General features: G+C 63.8%; 2 protein-coding genes across 3 annotated transcripts; both read left to right on the top strand.

Annotated features, from left to right (window-relative positions):
* Window positions 1-274: 274 nt before the first annotated feature.
* On the top strand, window positions 275-1608 carry PHPT1 (phosphohistidine phosphatase 1). 2 transcript variants are annotated; one of them, XM_065853931.2, is made up of 3 exons: window positions 275-456; window positions 659-783; window positions 1224-1608. In XM_065853931.2, exons 1-3 carry the CDS (start codon window positions 309-311, stop codon window positions 1314-1316), a joined length of 366 nt encoding a protein of 121 aa, XP_065710003.2. In that variant the 5' UTR covers window positions 275-308; the 3' UTR covers window positions 1317-1608. The 2 variants fall into 2 exon arrangements, with proteins under 2 accessions (XP_065710003.2, XP_065710004.2); XM_065853932.2 differs by having other exon boundaries at window positions 292-376.
* A 4465-nt stretch (window positions 1609-6073) lies between these two features.
* Window positions 6074-17144, top strand: MAMDC4 (MAM domain containing 4). The gene is made up of 29 exons (XM_065853946.2): window positions 6074-6229; window positions 6702-6815; window positions 6987-7160; window positions 7337-7462; window positions 7731-7876; window positions 8019-8103; window positions 8351-8476; window positions 8682-8828; window positions 9021-9115; window positions 9399-9557; window positions 10143-10227; window positions 10648-10797; window positions 10965-11072; window positions 11285-11416; window positions 11653-11783; window positions 11908-12013; window positions 12312-12428; window positions 12647-12781; window positions 12894-13024; window positions 13095-13311; window positions 13556-13693; window positions 13837-13958; window positions 14585-14675; window positions 14929-15075; window positions 15365-15499; window positions 15657-15784; window positions 15877-15991; window positions 16108-16283; window positions 16860-17144. Exons 1-29 carry the CDS (start codon window positions 6193-6195, stop codon window positions 16905-16907), a joined length of 3621 nt encoding a protein of 1206 aa, XP_065710018.2. The 5' UTR covers window positions 6074-6192; the 3' UTR covers window positions 16908-17144.
* The last annotated feature ends 78 nt before the right edge of the window (window positions 17145-17222 follow it).

Below are 17222 nucleotides of genomic sequence, written 5' to 3'. Positions count from 1 at the left end.
CCGAGGGCAACACCGGCACCGCCCACCCGGGGCTGCCTCCCGGCCCTGCCCGGCCACTCCCCGCCGTGCCCGCCCCCAGCTCCCGGCCAGGCCCCTCTCCCCGCCGTCGCTTCCACCATGGGGGCGGCTCCGCGTCCCGCTGAGAGAGAAGGCGCCGGTGGTCCCGGTGCCCTCGGCTCCCCGGTGTCCCCGTTCCCGCACTGCCCGGGAGCACCCGGCGCCGGTCTGGGCTCCACCCGCTGTGGGCGGGGCCTCGGGGCGGGCCCGGGCCGGGCGGAAGGGGCGGGGCGCGGCGCGCGGCGGGCGCGATGGCGGCGGCGGCCGAGGCGCTGTCGCGGGTCCCGGACGTGGAGATCGATGGCGACGGCGTCTTCAAGTACGTGCTGCTGCGCGTGCGCGCGGCCGACGGGCCCGGGAAGGACGTCGTGCGCGGCCACGGCTGGGCCGAGTACCACGGTGAGGGGCGCGGGCCCCGGGGGGGCGGGATCCCCGGTGGGGCCCCATCTCGCCCACCCGGGGACTCCGAGGGGAGCGGTCGCTCCGCGGGCAGCAGCCCGGCCCCGGGACCCCACCGCGGGCGGTGGGTCAGGCGGCGGGTCCCCTCGCTCCCTCTCCCGCCCCACGCGTGCCCCCGCCCCACGGCTCCCTCCCCCCGCAGCCGACATCTACGCGCAGACGGCGCAGGAGCTGGCGCAGCAGGGCCTGGACTGCGAGTGCCTGGGGGGCGGCCGCCTCTCCCACCGCCCCCAGGAGAGGAAGATCCACGTCTACGGGTACTCGGTGGTAAGCGAGGGGCTGGGGCGGCGGGACCCACCCCTGGGTGCAGCTGCTCCCGACGGCGGCACGAGTGCCCGTGCTGGTCCCACTGCTTGTGGCCAAATCCGCACCGCATCCCCCCGGGAGCAGAGAGGCCGAGCCGAGGGGCAGTGGCGCTGCTGGGGGGGACGTGTGCTGCCCGCGTCCCCCTGAGTGCCCCAGGGAGGGTGTCAGTGATGCCGGTGCTGGTTTTAACAGCTCCAGGGTGGCACTGTCCCCACGCTGAGTTGTGCAGTCTGAGCCGTTACCACAGAGGGACTGGAACCGATCGGAGTTTCATAGGCATGGGCTCAGCAGCATCTGCCAGAGGCTGTTGCCAGAGCATCTGGTTGCGGTGAGGCACCCCAGGGGTTTGCCGAGCTCCCCTCTGCACCGTCTCTGCTTCAGGACCCTCTCTCCTCTGCCAGGGCTTTGGCCGAGCGGACCACTCTGTGACTACGGAGAAGCTGAAAGCCAAGTATCCAGACTACGAGGTCACCTGGGCGGATGAAGGTTACTGACTGGCTCTGGGCAGGCAGTGGCACCAGTGTGGAGCTGGTGCGGTCGGATCCGGAGTCGGGGTGGGAGCAGCAGGCTTCCTGTGCTTGGCAGCTCACTGGGCTTTCCTGGTTTTCCTTTGTGTTGAACTCACCCGTTCTCCGCCATCACCGGACTTTCCACGTGCTTCCCACCTCCCTGGCACAGCACAGCAAGGCCTTGGTGAAACCAGTGGGCACTCTGCCCCAGCCTCCCCAGTGGCGAGCGGGTTTGTCCCACGTGTGTATGTGAAAATTAAACACATTGGGGAGTGCAGCTGCTTGTGTGGTCGGGCATTCATGGCTCAGCCTGCTCCTTCTCCCAGGTCTGGGTTGTAGCTGTCACATCAGGAATGACACCCTGGCTGAGCCCAGAGCTGGCAGGGTCTGGGGTGGGGACAGCAGAAGGTACATCAGGATTTGCCTTGGGAAGGGCTGAGGAAGATGAGGAGAAAGTGACAGGTCTGCAGGGCTGGCAGAGGGAAGGGCAGGGTGGTCTCGTGGGCAGGACCATGTGCATCCTCTGCTGGGGCTGAGCTGCCCGGAGTGTGGCTTGGCAGAACGGACCCGTTCCCGCCCGGGCAGGTGTCACGGTCCATTCGGTGATGGACTCGTGATGGTTTGTTTAGCTTGATCTCGAAGCGCAAAATTGAGGCAACCAAAATGCCAGGGAGTTATAATTCAATCAAACAGTGTTACTTTATTATTTGGCCCGTAAAGCGGCACACGATAGAGAAAGTGAAGAAAAAGGAAAGAAGAAGGAGTAAAGAGGATTAGCTACCACCAGTGAGTCCCAAGGCATCCGTATGGTCTCAGGTCCTGAAGCAGTGTCCTGTTGGGCCTCCGTCATGATCTGTGATCCTTTGATGGGGAGATCTCAACAATGTCCAGTCGGGCTGTCAGGGCATCTGTTCCCTAAGTCCCTGATGGAGATGTTCAGGCAAATACTGTTCTTCAGACCGACTCTCACAGCAGGTGGTGTCACTTTGAGGCAGAGCATCGGCCTTGACCTCGGCCGTCTGCACGGCAGGACCGGCTCCTGCCCTTCAGTATTTCCCAGGGAGACTCTGCTTGCACTTCCAGCGAGGAGCAGCAGGGGGAGACTGGAAAAAGCTGCAGGAGAGCTCGAGGGAGACGTGTGGGTGAGGCTGGCCGGGTGGATCCATCCATTGCCATCCCGTGCAAGGTTGGGGCTGTAGGAACCTCCCCTCCCCTGGTCCCAGCACCGTCAGGCTGCAATCCTGTGTGCTCACAGCTCCTGATGCTGCCTCCTTGCCTGGCCCCTCGCGTTCAGGGATGCGGGTTACCCAGACAAGAGCTGGTTCCTCTGTACCCTGAGCTGTGCAGGGTTGACAGAATCATAGAATCCCAGAATGTCAGGGGTTGGAAGGGACCTGGAAAGCTCATCCAGTGCAATCCCCCCATGGAGCAGAACACCCAGATGAGGTTCCACAGGAAGGTGTCCAGGCGGGTTTGAATGTCTGCAGAGAAGGGGACTCCACAACCTCCCTGGGCAGCCTGGGCCAGGCTCTGCCACCCTCACCAGGAAGAAGTTTCTTCTCAAGTTTAAGTGGAACCTCTTATGTTCCAGCTTAAACCCATTACCCCTTGTCCTACCATTGTTTGTCACTGAGAAGAGCCTGGCTCCATCCTCCTGACACTCACCCGTTGTATATTTGTAAACATTAATAAGATCACCCCTCAGTCTTCTCCAAACTAAAGAGCCCCAACTCTCTCAGTCTTTCCTCACACGGGAGATGCTCCACTCCCTTAGTCATGTTGGTTGCCCTGCACTGTTCTCTCTCCAGCAGTTCCCTGTCCTTCTGGAACTGAGGGGCCACAACTGGACACAATATTCCAGGTGTGGTCTCCCCAGGGCAGAGCAGAGGGGCAGGAGAACCTCTCTGGCCTACTGACCACCCCCTTCTAACCCACCCCAGGTACCATTGGCTTCCTGGCCACAAGGGCCCAGTGCTGGCTCATGGTCACCCTGCTGTCCCCAGGACCCCCAGGTCCCTTTCCCCTACGTTGCTCTCTAATAGCTCATTCCTCAACTTACACTGGAACCTGGGGTTGTTCCTGCCCAGATTCAAGACTCTACACTTGCCCTTATTACATTTTCCCCACCCAGCTCTCCAGCCTGTCCAGGTCTCTGTATGGCAGCACAGCTTCCAGTGTCAGCCACTCCTCCCAGCTTGACAGAACCTGCTCAAGTTCAGCCCGTGCTGTGTCCTGCCCCAGACTCCAAAGGCAGATGATGACAGATGGGGATGAGCTGCGTGGGCCAAGCTGGGCGTGCAGGGCTGGAGCTGTGTCTCCTGCAGAGGATTGTGCCCAGAGCCATCTCCAGCCCTGCAAGCTGGTGGAGCGGGAAAAAAGCTGAGTGCTGTGCACGAGATTGCTCTGGGTCCACGCTAGAAAAACAGCTCTGCTGTGCCTGGACCTTGTCTCTGCGAGCTGTTGGCCATCTCCCCTGTGCTAGGGTGAGCGTCAGCCAACATGCATGTGTGCGCTGGACACTGGTGGCCATTAGGTGACAAACTGGGTGGGTGGGGGCTGACTGCCTTGCACTAGTCACATGGGGGAGCACAGCTTCCCAAGTCACTGACTCGCAGGGCTTGGAGCAGCTCTGGAGATGTCCTGTCCACCCCTGCTTGGCAGTGCCGGCTCCAGCAAGTTGCTCAGGGCTGTGGCCAGGTGGGGTTTTGGCATCTCCACAGATGGAGACCCCACAGCAGCCTGGGCAACCTGCTCTGGTTTCAATGACCCTCACAGAAAACAAGGTTTTTTCATTAGATAAAGTGGCATTTAATGTTCTTCCTTTGCTCTTGTCATCTCTTGTCACTTCATGGGACACTTGCTGGCTCTGTCCCACCACCCCCTCCTGTCAGGGCTTTATCCACATGGGTGACATCTCCCTGTGCCTTCTCCAGACTGAGCAGCTCCAGCTCTCTGGGCCTGTCCTCCTGGGAAGTGCAGTCCCTTCATCACAGTCACAGCCCCTGGCTGGCTCTGCTCCAGTATGTCCACATTGCCCTCATACTGGGAGCTGAGCATCCCCAGTGCAGAGAGGAGGGATCAGACCTGTGGTAGATGCTCTGCCTACAGCACCTGGGAGCCTGGTGGCCGCTTTGCTGGAGGCTGTGGTGCTGGTTCATGGTCAGCTCAGTGCCTGCCAGGTTTCTGAGCAGGCAGGAACAGGCAGGGCTGCTGCCCGCGGGTGCTGCCAGCCCCAGCCTGCCCAGGTGGGGAAGGCACAGGGCTGCTGGCCCCTGCCTGTCCTGGCTCCTGCAGGGGCAAGGAGCTGAACCCTGCATTTTACTGCACCTGATGCAATCGTGCTGCAATCTGTTGTCCAAGGCCATCAACAAGGAGGGGACAAACCTCCACACTCAGCTGTGAGCAGCGGGGCCCCAGCTCCGGGCGCAGGGGCTGCCGGCAGCAGAGCCAGGAGGTCTCCCCCATAGCAGCACCAGCCCCCGTCAGCCCTGGCAGCAGCTCCCCCTGCCCTGGTGGGAAACTGAGGCAAATGGGCTGTGGTTGCCATCACCGGGTAGCTCTGGTGGTGCTGTGTGGGGCTCTGATTGCTGAGCCACGCTCCTTCCAGGCTGAATGGCCCTTCCTGGGGCTCTGCTGTGGTTGTTACCCCCAGGAGTGACCTATAGCCAGGCGTCTCCCACGTGAGCTGGGTGCTGAGATGCTCCTGCCAGCCGGGGCGGTGCGGGCAGGGGGGAGCGCTGGCTCCCGCTGGTGGCACCTCCGGGTCCCCAGGGCCAGCTGGGGAAGGGCTGGGCAGAGGCAGCTGCGAGCTCAGGGAAGCAGCCAGGCCCTGTGCTGGCCTGGGCACCCTCCCAAAGCAGCGACCGCACAGACCACACGTGGCAGCGGGAGCACAGGGCTGCCAGGCTGCTGGTCAGGCTGAGTCCCACTCCTGCCATCGGCACGGCCCTGGGGACTGCCCCACCAGGTCCCTGGGGCTGGGCTGGAGCCCCACCTTTTGGCAAAGGCAGCTCAGCCAGCTGCAGGGCCAGGCTGTCCTGCATGTCCTCCTGCCCGTCACTGTCTCCTCTCCCAGCCTGTCCCAAGTCTCAAGACAGCCAGAATTTTGTTCTGAATTTGAAGCCCCAACAGTTTTATGGCTAGATGCCCTCAGTCCTATGGATCCCTACCTGCTGCAGCTCACCATTGCCTGGGTGCATCACGATCTATTTATACCTTTCCTGCCTTGAGGTTTGCTCTTTCCACCCCATTTTCACTGCCCCACAACACAGCTGCTGTCCCTGGCCAGAGTGCACCCTGCTGCCAGCCCAGGCTGTGCTCCCAAAGGCTCTCCCACTGCTCCTTATGCTCAGGAATTGTTCCTCCCTGCAGTTAGACACGACGCAGCCTGGGCAGCTGGCACAGCACCCCTGGCACAGGTGCCACCTTCTCCCCTAGGACTGGCAACATCACCGGCTCGGCAGAAGAAGTGGCCTTTCCCTTGCCCAGCGAATTGTGCCCCTGGCCCATGTGAGCTGGCCCCAACCCAGTCAGAGTGGCACCCAGCATCTCGCCATGGCTGGAAAAGGCCATTGAAAAAGGGGTTTCAGCAGGCAAAAGCAACAGAAGGTCTCCTGGGGACACACAGCTGCCAGCTCGACGCCTGTGATGCTGATGGTGGTGCCAGGCAGCAGGACCATGTGTGACCTGTCCCAGCTCTGCCATAAACCCTGCTGTGGGGCTGGGAAGCCGATAACAGCGGGGCTGAAGTCCAACACGAGTCAGGTCCCGGGGAGCAGATTCCAGCCCGGGGCTGGCGGTGTGGCCTCCCCCACCAGCCCCGTGCCTCTCCCAGCTCTGTTTTCCATCGCCGGAGACCGGGATGGCCGAGCAGGCAGTGCTGATCCTCCTGCTGCTGGGTGAGCTCTCTGCCTACGTGGGGGTCGTGCTGTGGGGAGGGAAGGGACACGGTGCTGGCTGCTCCGCTTGTCCCTCCCCAGTGTGGGGTCCCATGGGAATCACTGGTCCCCCCCCCCACCTCAGGGGCTGCACTGCTCGGGGGGGTTGGAGCAGATCCAGCCCAGCAAAACCCTCCTCTGGGCTCCGCTGGCGAAGGTCGGACGGGATCACGTGGAATCAGCGAGTGCTGGAGCTGCCAGCATCCGGGCTGGGTATCACCGATGGCTTTGGGAGGTGTGGGGTGCCAGGGCAGTGCGGGGGATCCTGTCCAAGGGACAGTGCCACTGAGAGCTCAGCACTCCCCCCAGCAGGGTCCCAAACTGGGAAGACCAGACAAATGTCACCTGCAGGCCACATGTGCCCTCTGTTACCTGCCGTGGGCACCATGCCCAGATCTTTGCAGGGTTTTCAGCCTCATTGTCTCTCCCGTAGCCAGCACCGTCCTCTGTGCTGAGTCCTTGGTTGTCAACAGCTGCAGCAGCGTGGCTGAGCAGCTCTGCAACTTCGTCTGCGACTGCAGCGACTGCTCGGATGAGAACCAGTGCGGTGAGTGCCCGGCCCCTGCCCCGCGCCCCAGCCCTGCGCCTGGGGGAGAGCGGTGATGGGGCTGCAGGCATGGTGGTGCGGGTCCCTGGTGGGGGTGCAGGTCCCCAAGGTGGGTGCAGGTCCCCGGGGTGGATCCAGCCATGCCATGACACCCCGTCTGCCCATCCCCAGGGTACCTGCGGGGCTCGGCGGTGCTGGGCACCCCTTTCACCTGTGATTTCGAGGAGGGCGACTGCGGCTGGCAGGATGTGAGCACCTCGGTGTTCAGATGGGTGCGGGGCCGGGCCAGCCTGGCCACCTGGGGCACGGGGCCCCACTCAGACCACACCGTGGGCACTGACCTGGGTAGGTGGGAGCTGCTTGGCTGGTGAGTGGGCTCTGGGCACCCACAGCACTGTACCTCTGGGCTGTGGGGTGCGGGGGCTGAAGCAGTCCCACGGCGGGGCAGGCGCAGTGCTGGCCGCAGCTCTGGTGCCATCCCACAGGGCTGCAGCCCCTGCCCTGCTCTCTGCCCTCCCCAGGGTGGTTCATGATGACGGTGTCGCCCCCGGCAAAGACCAAAGCCACGGCCTGGCTCAGGTCACCGGTGATGCGGGACGCAGCTGCCACCTGCGAGATCAGGGCCTGGTACCACCTCTCGGGAAGTGGTGAGGGCTCCCACGGCCGGGCTTTGGGGTACAGGGAAGCAACGATGGGGTCAGTGGGGAGGGACTTGGCCATCTGCCCCCATAGCAGGGACAGAGCCACCGACACTGCCACATGGGTCCTTGCCATCCCGCTCACCTCTTCCACGCTCCACAGGCAGAGCTGGCGGGACCCAGGGGTCTCAGGTCCAGTCCCCAGAACTGGTGGGGCTCAGCTTGTCCCTGTGGGGGGTGCTCAGTGCTGAGGGCCATGTCTTGGGGCTCCCCACAGGACTCACCCAGCTGGAGCAGCCGGTGCTGCGCCTTGCCATGGCACACGGGGACGAGGTGGTGGAGCTGTGGCAGAGCCCTGAGCGCGGAGGCGAGGGCTGGCACCAGCTGGTTGCCTACCCAGGCCGGATTGCGGAGCAGTTCCAGGTGAGACAGGACCATGTTGGTACCTGGACGCCCTCCCCGTGATCTGGGGCCAGAGCAGCCATGCGATGCAGCAGAAGCCCAGGATGCACGGGTGGCTCAGGCAGATACTCAGCTCGCGCCATCTGTGGCATCTTGTCGGCAGCTCATCTTCTCCCTGACACAACCCCCGGCCTGCGGGGCAGAGCTGGCACTCGACGACATCATCTTCAGGAACTGTGGCTTACAGGGTGAGTTCCTCATCGCTGGGAGGAGATGTGAGCCAGGATTCCCAGGGAAACTGGTCTGGGCATTGAAGCCAGGGGGAACTCTGCTGCTGCCCGCTGTGTCTTGGGTGCACCTGCCTGGCCAGGGCACCGGGCGGGCAGCAAAACCCTTTTCCCTCGAGCAACCCAGGGAAGGCTGTGGGGGGAGCCCAGCATGTGCTGGGGTCCCCACATGCTGGCCAGGTGCTCATGGTGTGTCCCACTCCCCCAGAGCCCGGGCAGCAGGTCTGTGTGGAGGAGAACCGCTGCCGCCGGGGCTCCTGCCTGGCACAGCACCGCTTCTGCGACGGCACCGACGACTGCGGGGACGGCTCGGACGAGGACACAGAGCAGTGCAGTGAGCATCCCTGGCCCCAAGGCAGTCCTGCCCAGTGGCCCTTGACTGTACGGATGGGCTGAGGGTCTCCCCTGGTAGGGGCCACCCCAGCTCTACCCCATAGCTCTGCAGCCAGAGGGGCAAAATCAACCTGAGGGCTTTGTGGTGGGGTCAGCCCATCACAGGAGCCTCCCTGGGTCACTCTGCTGTCCCTGCCTCCCTGCAGAGTCCTTCAGGCACTGCTCCTTTGAGGAAGGGCTCTGCAGCTGGGAGGTGGAGGTCGCGCAGCCGATGTGGGAGAGGAACACGAGCCTGAACCTGGGGACCGGGTACGGCATCCCCACCCGGGACCACAGCAGTAACAGCAGGGCAGGTACGTGGCCGAGCACCAGCCAGGGGGACGCAGAGCTGCTCCCAGGGCATGACGGCCCCAGGCTGGTTGTGTCCTCCAGCCCCTGGGGCAACACAGCCCTCGGCTCGGCTTATGGCTGTGCTGAGAAAAGAGCAACTTGCATCCGCACACCCAACCCGGCCCCACTCAGCCCCTTGCCGGCACCTCCTGTAGGTTTTTTCCTCCACGTGGGCAGCACCTCGGCCACAGGGGCTGGCGGCACAGCCCGGCTCAGCAGCTCCACTTTGAAGGTCAACAAATCCTGCTCTGTGAGTCACGGCTAGGACCCCATGTCACAGCCCCTGTGGGCATGGCGGTAATGGGGGGCTGTGGGGATCCCCGCATGGGACTGGGGTTATGTTTGGCCCTTTGCTAGACATGGGCAGCGTGTTTTGGGGAGAGATTTGGTGGCATCTCCAGTGCCAGCTGAGCTCCTCCAGCCCCACCATTGTGAGCATCCCGTGGGGTGGCAGCCAAGCTGTGGCATTCAGGAGTCTCCGTGCCTCTTCCCTGAGGCTTCAGGTCTCGCTCACCCCCTCTCCCCATCCCCAGCTCGTGCTGTACTGCCACCTCCATGGCTCAACCACCAACAGCCTCAGCATCTCCTACGTGATCAACTCCACCAAGCACCTGATGAGGGAGAGGACAGGAGACCTGGGCAACTGCTGGGTCCGGGAGAGAGTGGACTTCAATGTGACGGAGAGCTTCAAGGTGGCTGGTGCTGTGCTGGGGCAAGGGGTGCTGGGGAGGGCACAGGGCTACCCCCAGTATGCACCCATGGGACCAGGGGTAGGGGTTGAACTGGGAACCAGATGCCAGAGCTGAGCCTCCTGGTGCTGGTATGTGTCACCTTCATGCCCCTGTGCCCACACCTCCAATCCCTCTACCAGCCCCCCAGCCCAGGGACCACCCTGCTGGAAAGGGCAGGGGAGAGGTGCTGTCATCCATCCCATGTCACCCCATGCCTTCCCACTGTCCCGTCTGCTGTCTCCAATGGCCACCCACACAACCCGACACCCTCACAGCTGGCCCTGGAGGACACCCTGATGGCACCCTGAGGGCACACAGCACCCTGGGCAGCTGCATGGCTGTGTGCAGGGGCAGCACCGTCACCCGAAGCCCCCATGACCCTGTCAGCCTCGCCACGCACCCCTGCCAGCCGCAATGTCACCCCTGCCCCCCCAAGCCCCTTCCTTGGGGACCGTGCTGGCTGACCATGGGAGCTGGGCTCCCCCGGTCCTGCAGCTCCCCTGTGTACCCCCATGTTGACATAGCCGGCGTGGTGCTTCCCTGCAGGTGCTGATCGAGGGGGTGGCCAGTGGCGCAGGGACCGTGGCCATCGATGACCTGTTCCTGTCTCCAGGCTGTGTGTGGGAGCAGGGTGAGCTGGGGGGCAGCCATTCCCCATCCCTGCTCCTGCACAGGCAGAGCTCCCCAGGTGTCCTGTGCCCATGGTACCTCTCTAAAGGACCCACTGCAGGGTCTGCCTGTCCCTCTGCTCATCATGGTGACCATCGGGGGCAGAGCATGGCAAGCACTTGCCCGGGTTGCCTCATGTCCTCATCTTGTAGCTGTGACACCTCCCACCCCTCCACCCCAAAACCTCCTGCCCTGAGCCACGTCACGCAGGGCAGCTCCCACCTTGGTCCCCTTCATCTGGTGGCAGTGGGCAGGGCTGGGGGACATGACAGCTATGGAGATGGTAAGGGACAGGGGACATCAGGAGAGGCTGTGGGTTTAAGGGGTGACACTGCTGGGCCATCTCACCACTGATCTCCACCATGGGGTGTTTCACCATCAGAGGAGGCTTCGATCACCCTGCCGAGCCAGGCGGGTGCCAGCCCCTGTGCAGCTGGGGAGGTGCCCTGTGACAGCGGGGGCTGCATCGACGCCGAGCTGGCCTGTGACTTCGCTGAGACATGTGCTGACGGCTCTGATGAGAAGCGCTGCGGTGAGAGCCGCGGGCGGGCAGCCGGCTCCCCCAGGAGCCATGCGGCGGAGGGGACCGGGACAGGGTGACTCACGCTCCCCTTGGCTGGCACGGCCGGGGGAGGTGGGTGCCCATGTAGCCCCCGGGTCGTGTGCTGGCCCAGCGGGGCTGAGCTTGGACTTTTGCAGGAGCAACCACCTCCGAGGCGGGGGCCGAGGGCTGGCACGACGTCAGCGTGGGGCAGCTGCGCTGGGCTGTGCAGGGGGCCGCTGAGCCCACCAACACCGTCCTCACTGGTGAGGCCATTCCCTGCAGCGAGAAGATGCTCTTTGGTCCCCAGCCCCATGGGGGCTCCCAGTGCACAGTGACCCCCTGCTCCTGCCCAGCCGGGGTGGGTGGGTGGCACCGAGGGAAGGGTGGGGGTGATGCCCAGGCAGGGTGCTGGGCTGGGGCGCTGCCAGGGGTGCAAGGCCCCTGCCCTGACCTCTCAGGGTGTTTCTGTGCCCAGGGGATTTCCTGGTCATCCAGGCAGGAGAAGGACAAATGGTGGCTCCTGCAAAGGCACGCACGCCTCTCCTGGGCCCCTCTGGCCCTGCCTGCGCCATGGAGATGAGCTACCACATCCACAGCGGGCCCCAAGGTACCCCCTGCCCAGCCCCGGACAGAGCCCCCCACGCCTGCCCGCCTTCACAGCACCTCCCGGCCCTGCTCCATCCCATCGCACCATCCTGGAGCTGGGGTGTCCCTGTACCCATAACTGTCCCCAACCCTGTCCCCTGTGGCTGTGGGTTGGGTGGGGGCCAGGCCCCAGGGGGCTCTCATCCTGTGGCTGGGGACTGCTGGTCCCCACGCCTCGTCACCGGCTCTCCTGCCCAGGCTTCCTCGCTGTCAGCATCACAGATCACAGCACTGGCACCAAACACCTGGCCTGGCACACACAAGGGCACGACAGCATGGCCAGGGGACACGTCCATGTCCCACTGGGAGAGAGGACCCGGCCCTTCCAGGTGCACCCAGGGGCACAGGGACCAGCCTGGCTGGCTGCTGGAGGGGCAGTGCTGGTGCTGCCAGGCGCCCCAGGGCTCACCCCAGGGCTCACCCCAGGGCTCACTGCCACCGCGCTGTCCCCAGGTCGAGCTGCTGGGGCTGGTGGATTTGCAGGACTCGGCGACTGCTGGCATTGACAATGTGACATTCGTACAGTGCCACCCCGATGTGGTGCCCCCAGGGGCTGCAGGTATGGCCTGTGGGCAGGGAGGGCAGGCACAGGCAGGATGGGACCCCAGCCCACAAAGGTGGATGCTGGTCCCACAGGGGCTGCCTGGTGACTGTCACCCTGTCCCCAGCCCAGGGACAGGACCATGGTGCAGAAACCCCGGGGCTGGGGCCAAGCACACATCCTACCCTGGGGAAGCTGCATGGCGTGATATTGGGGAGTGGGGTGGGGGAGCAGAGAGAAAGGGCCATTTTGAGGATCTGCTTGCTTTTGGAGTGCCTTATCCCCCTCCCTGCTGCGGCGTCCACTCTCCCATCAGAGCTGTCCTGCAACTTTGAGAAAGGCATGTGTGGCTGGTACCAGGACCCGTCCAGTGACTTCCAATGGGTGCGCGGCACAGGGCAGGGGCAGGGCCCCGACCACACCACTGGCTCGGGTAAGGAGCTGGGTCCGCACCCGTGGGGCTCGGGCAGCCCCGGGGACCCCGCAGCCTCCCATCCCCAGGGCCCGGACGTTCCCTGTGCACTCCAAGCAGCCCCATGCCCGTGGGTGAGCTCAGCCGTGGCAGCCCAGAGGCACCTGGATCCAGGCCCAGGTGCAGCAGGGGGCACTGGTATCCATGTCCCCTCCACCCTGGCTGTCCCCAACACTCAGGCTACTTCATGGCTGCGGATCCCTCTGCGCTGTGGAGCCACGGGCAGCGGGCACAGCTCGTCACCTACTGGCAGGAGCCCATGGCAACCTCGCACTGCCTCTCCTTCTGGTACCGCCTGGCTGGCCCGCAGATTGGTACACAGCCCCATGGCACCCCCCTGGGAACGCCCCAGCCTGGCTCTGCTCCCCTGGGCCAGTGGGGTCCCCGAGTGGCTCAGGATGTTGCCCAATGCTCCCCTTTGCTCAGGGACCCTGAATCTCAAGCTGCGGCTGCAGGGAGAGGAGGAGACAGTGCTGTGGACCCAGCGTGGCACCCAGGGTAGCATCTGGCACCGGGGACGGGCAACACTGCCCGCCACGGGCCAGCAGCAGTACCGGGTGAGGGCCAGGTCCCCCCTGTGCAACCGGGTGCCAGTGAGGCTGTTTGACGCCTCTGTCTCGGTGGCAGGTGGCCTTCGAGGCCCTGCGTGATGGCTTCCTGGGGGACATGGCACTGGATGATGTGGCGCTGACAGTGGGGTCCTGTGGGGCCGATCTCTCCTGCTCGTTCGAGGCAGACGCCTGCGGGCTGGCAGCCAGCGACCAGCACTCCTGGCTGCGGCAGAGCAACGGCACCGGCACCACCGCCGGCCCCCCCGTCGACCACACCACGGGCACCGCCACAGGTACGGGCAGCTCTGGGAGAGCCCTGCCTGCCCTGAGGGGTCTGCCTGCTCTCCCTGCCTGCCCTGCCCACGATGTGCACAGGGCATCGCTGTATGGGGTTCCCCAACCCTGGGACTCCCAAAACCCAGGTTTTCCCAGCCCCAGCACTCCCCAACCTTGGGGGGCTGTCCAGCCCCAGCAGTTCCCTGCTGCCCCTAGCAGGGCTGGGTGGGGGGTCACAGCATGGGGGCTTCTCTCCCCCAGGCCATTACATGGTGGTGAGCACGGGCAGGGCCTCCCTGCCGGCCGGGCACGTGGCCACACTCACCTCCCAGCCCTACCAGCCCTCGGCGCCTGCCCAGTGCCTGGCCTTCTGGTACCAGCTGAGTGCCGGGACCCCAGGTGAGTGCCGGGACCCCAGGTGAGTGCTGGGACCCCAGGTGAGTGCCACCACCCCCCATGAGGCACCAGGGCACCTCTGGGTGGGTGGGAGTCCCATGCTGCACCAGCCCAGGACCCCTCTCCATGGTGGGTGCCCTGGGCAGGCTCCCTCGACGTCTTCGTGGAGCAGAGCGGGGTGCGGAGGAAGGTGATGAGTGTGAGAGCCATGGAGGCGGATGCCTGGCACCGCGGTCATGTCACTGTCCAGATGGATGAAGACTGGCAGGTGAGACAGGACGGGGTGCCAGGGACCTCGCATCATAGAAACGTAGAATAATTTCAGTTGGAAGAGACCATCAGGATCATCGAGTCCAACCATAACCCAACTCTAGCACTAACCCATGTCCCTAAGAACCTCATCGAAACACCTTTTAAATCCCTCCAGAGATGGTGACTCCAGCACTGCCCTGGGCAGCCTGTTCCAATGCCCCACAGCCCTTTTGGGGAAGAATTTTTTCCAAATATCCAACCTGAAGCACCCATGGCACAACTTGAGGCCATTTCCTCTTGTCCTATCACTTGCTATTTGGGAGCAGAGACCAACCCCCTCCATGCTCCAAGCTCCTTTCAGGCAGTTCAGAGATCAGAAGGTCTCCCCTCAGCTCCTGTTCTCCAGCTGAACCCCCCCAGGTCCCTCAGCCACTCCATCACACTTGTGCTCCAGTCCCTCACCAGCTCCCTTCCCTCCTCTGCACTCTCTCCAGTATTTCAATGTCCTTCTTATGATGAGGGGCCCCAAACTGAACAAAAGGAAAAGAAGCCAAAACCATCAGGGAGGGGCCAGGCTGGGGGTGCCGAGGGGAGCGTGGCAGCCGCCAGGTTCAGCGTGCCACCCTGAATACCGTCCGGCAGGTGATATTTGAGGCAGTGGGAGCTGGGAGTGACCATGGGTACATGGCGCTGGACGACCTGCACGTGTCAGACGGAGTCTGCCCCGAGCCGGGTGAGAGCTGACACCACAGGGGTGCTGTACGCTGGCTGGGAGGGACAGGGCACCCATGGAGGCACCTGGCCATGGGGGTGAGAACAGCCCGTCCTATCCATCACAGCTCTGCCATGGCCGCCGGGCACCGAGCTCCTGCCCTGAGCTTGGCCTGGCCCAAATCTGGGTGCAGTGCCCTGCCTCCCACCGGGTGGAGCAGGGCAGCGAGTGCCTGCAGTTCTGGGTGTATCACAGGCCCCCCCTTTCCTCCCAGCGTCCTGTGACTTTGAGCAGGACATGTGCGGCTGGAGCAGCCCTGCGGACCCCCGCCTGCACAGCTTCGCCTGGGGCTGGAAGAATGGGATCCCCCTTGCCAAGTACCCCGGCCCCGAGCAGGATCACACCCTGGGCACAAGCAATGGTAGGGGATACCCACCGCTCCCACAGCACCCTGGCGTGGCTGGGAGGACAAGGAGGAGGGGATCCCCCATGAATGTGTCCCCTGCTCAGTGCATCCCAGGGCATCTGGCTCCACAGCATCCCCATTCCCTCCTCGCCCTAGAGGGACAGCTCAGTCCCAAAGGCAGTGAGGAGCAGAGCCAGGGTTGCAGCCCTCAGGGCATTGCTCTGGGCAGTTTGTGGGGGAGCAAGACACATGGGGCGGGCTACAGGATGGGGGGATACCCTGTGCTCTGTCCCTACCCACCCAGGTCGCTATGTGCACTTCGACACTGCTGTGCTGGGCACTGGGGGCACCACTGCCCAGCTGGAGAGCCAGCACCTGCCTGCTGCTGCCGACGCCTGCCTGCGGTTCTGGTACCACATGGACATCCCGGAGCACCTCGGTAATAGCAGCAGGGAGGAGGTGCTGTTCGCGGAAGGACATCATGAGCCCAGAATGGGAACAGGGGCTTGGTCAGGAGCTGCCAGCCCCCTCCCCTGGCTCTTGGGGAACTGTGGGTGGCTGTTGATGCTGGGCACCTGTCCCTCTCCACCTGGCAGCTTGTGGGGAGCTGCGGGTGGTGCTGCAGAGCGTGGCGGGGCAGCGAACGGTGTGGAGCGTGGCAGGGCACCAGAGCCGGGGCTGGAGCGGCGGCGTGGTGCCCGTGCAGAGCCCCAGTGAGTTCCAGGTGAGTGGGGTGGCTTGGGGTGCAGGGTGCCCTTCAGGAGTGTGGGGTGCCCTCCCTGTGCATCACCCCCCACATCCCATCTTCCCCCGCAGATCGTCTTTGAAATCACCACGTGGACGTGGCCGATGGAGGGGACGGTGGCACTGGATGACATCGTTTACAGCACCGGAGGGAGCTGCCATTCCAGGCTGGACATGCTGGTGGAAGGTGTGTGGCCGATTCTGGCTGCGACCCCAGAAAGGTCAACTCGGTGCTGCTCGAGGTGCTGGTGCTGCAGCTGGAGCCAGCTCATCTGGGCCTGGCAGCATCTCTTCTCCCTGCAGAGAAACCCTCTGGCAGCTTTGTGGCAGAGGTGGTGCTCAGCCTTCTCCTGGCCATCGTCATCCTGGCACTGGTGGCCACCGGCAGCTGGTACTGGCTGAAGCGGCGAGTGCTGGCGAGTGGGCCAACAGCAGAGAGCAACGCTCCCCAGGGCTTCGACAACATCACTTTTCGAGATGTAAGGACAGGGGTTAAGGGCTCCTGCTTGCCCCCAACCACGCCAGAACAGCATGTTCCTAAAAGCTCAGCAAATCCCAGCAGCCTCCCCCAGAGCCCACACTTTGGCAACAAGTCAGGGAGGTGCAAAGGGCTCGGCCTCTTATCTGGTTGCCAGCGAACGAGTGACCTGGAGCTGTAGGACTGACCTAGAAATGCTGCCACTGCCATCAGGCAGCTGCTCCAGAAAGAGCTGAGGCTGCGATCCTCCTCCCCAGAGGCCTGCGGGGAGCAGGTCATGCAAACATTGCTCATCCTCCTCAGCCAGCAACTCAAAACCCTGAGAGGCAGCTCCAGCTGCGGTTTCCTTTGGCAGGTCTGGTGCCACGTCGTCCCCAGCAGAGCCACCAGCCCCAGGACTGACCCACAAGGGGCCGCAGAGCTCCCCGGGTGTGCTGGGGGGCTGGTTCCTCTGCCGGGGTCACGGAGCGCCAGCACACGCGTTCTCCCCTCTGCAGCTTGGAAGGATTCCTCATATTTCAGATTAGACACAACCTCTGTTCGCTGTAACCAATTCCCAGTCGCCTTTTCTTTACAGGACAAGGTCATTATCTCTCCAATGCCAAAAGATGGGGATGAGAACTGAAATCCTAAGGCAGCAGCGGGAGCTGCCTGCTGACCCCTGCGGAGCGCACAGGGCAGAGTTCATCACACCAGCAGCCCTCACACTCCAGCAGCCGGCTCCGGCTCTCAGCATTGGGGAGCAGCCGCGGGTGCTCGCCCTGGGGTGCTGGCCCCCCGAGGAATGTGCCGCTGGTCCTGCTGCCTCCAAGCTCTCGGGAAAAGCAACGTTATCTTTTGTAACATGAACATTCTGCACCGAGCCGTGGTGGTGTGCCCGTGCTTTGACAGGAGCAGGAGATTTTTGCAGCGGGCACCCCACTGGATGTAGGAGAAGGCG

Source organism: Patagioenas fasciata, chromosome 20 (genome assembly GCF_037038585.1).
Source record: "Patagioenas fasciata isolate bPatFas1 chromosome 20, bPatFas1.hap1, whole genome shotgun sequence".
NCBI lineage: Eukaryota > Metazoa > Chordata > Aves > Columbiformes > Columbidae > Patagioenas > Patagioenas fasciata.
The sequence above is the reverse complement of the archived record's forward strand: the minus strand, read 5'-3'. Positions and strand labels throughout refer to the sequence as shown.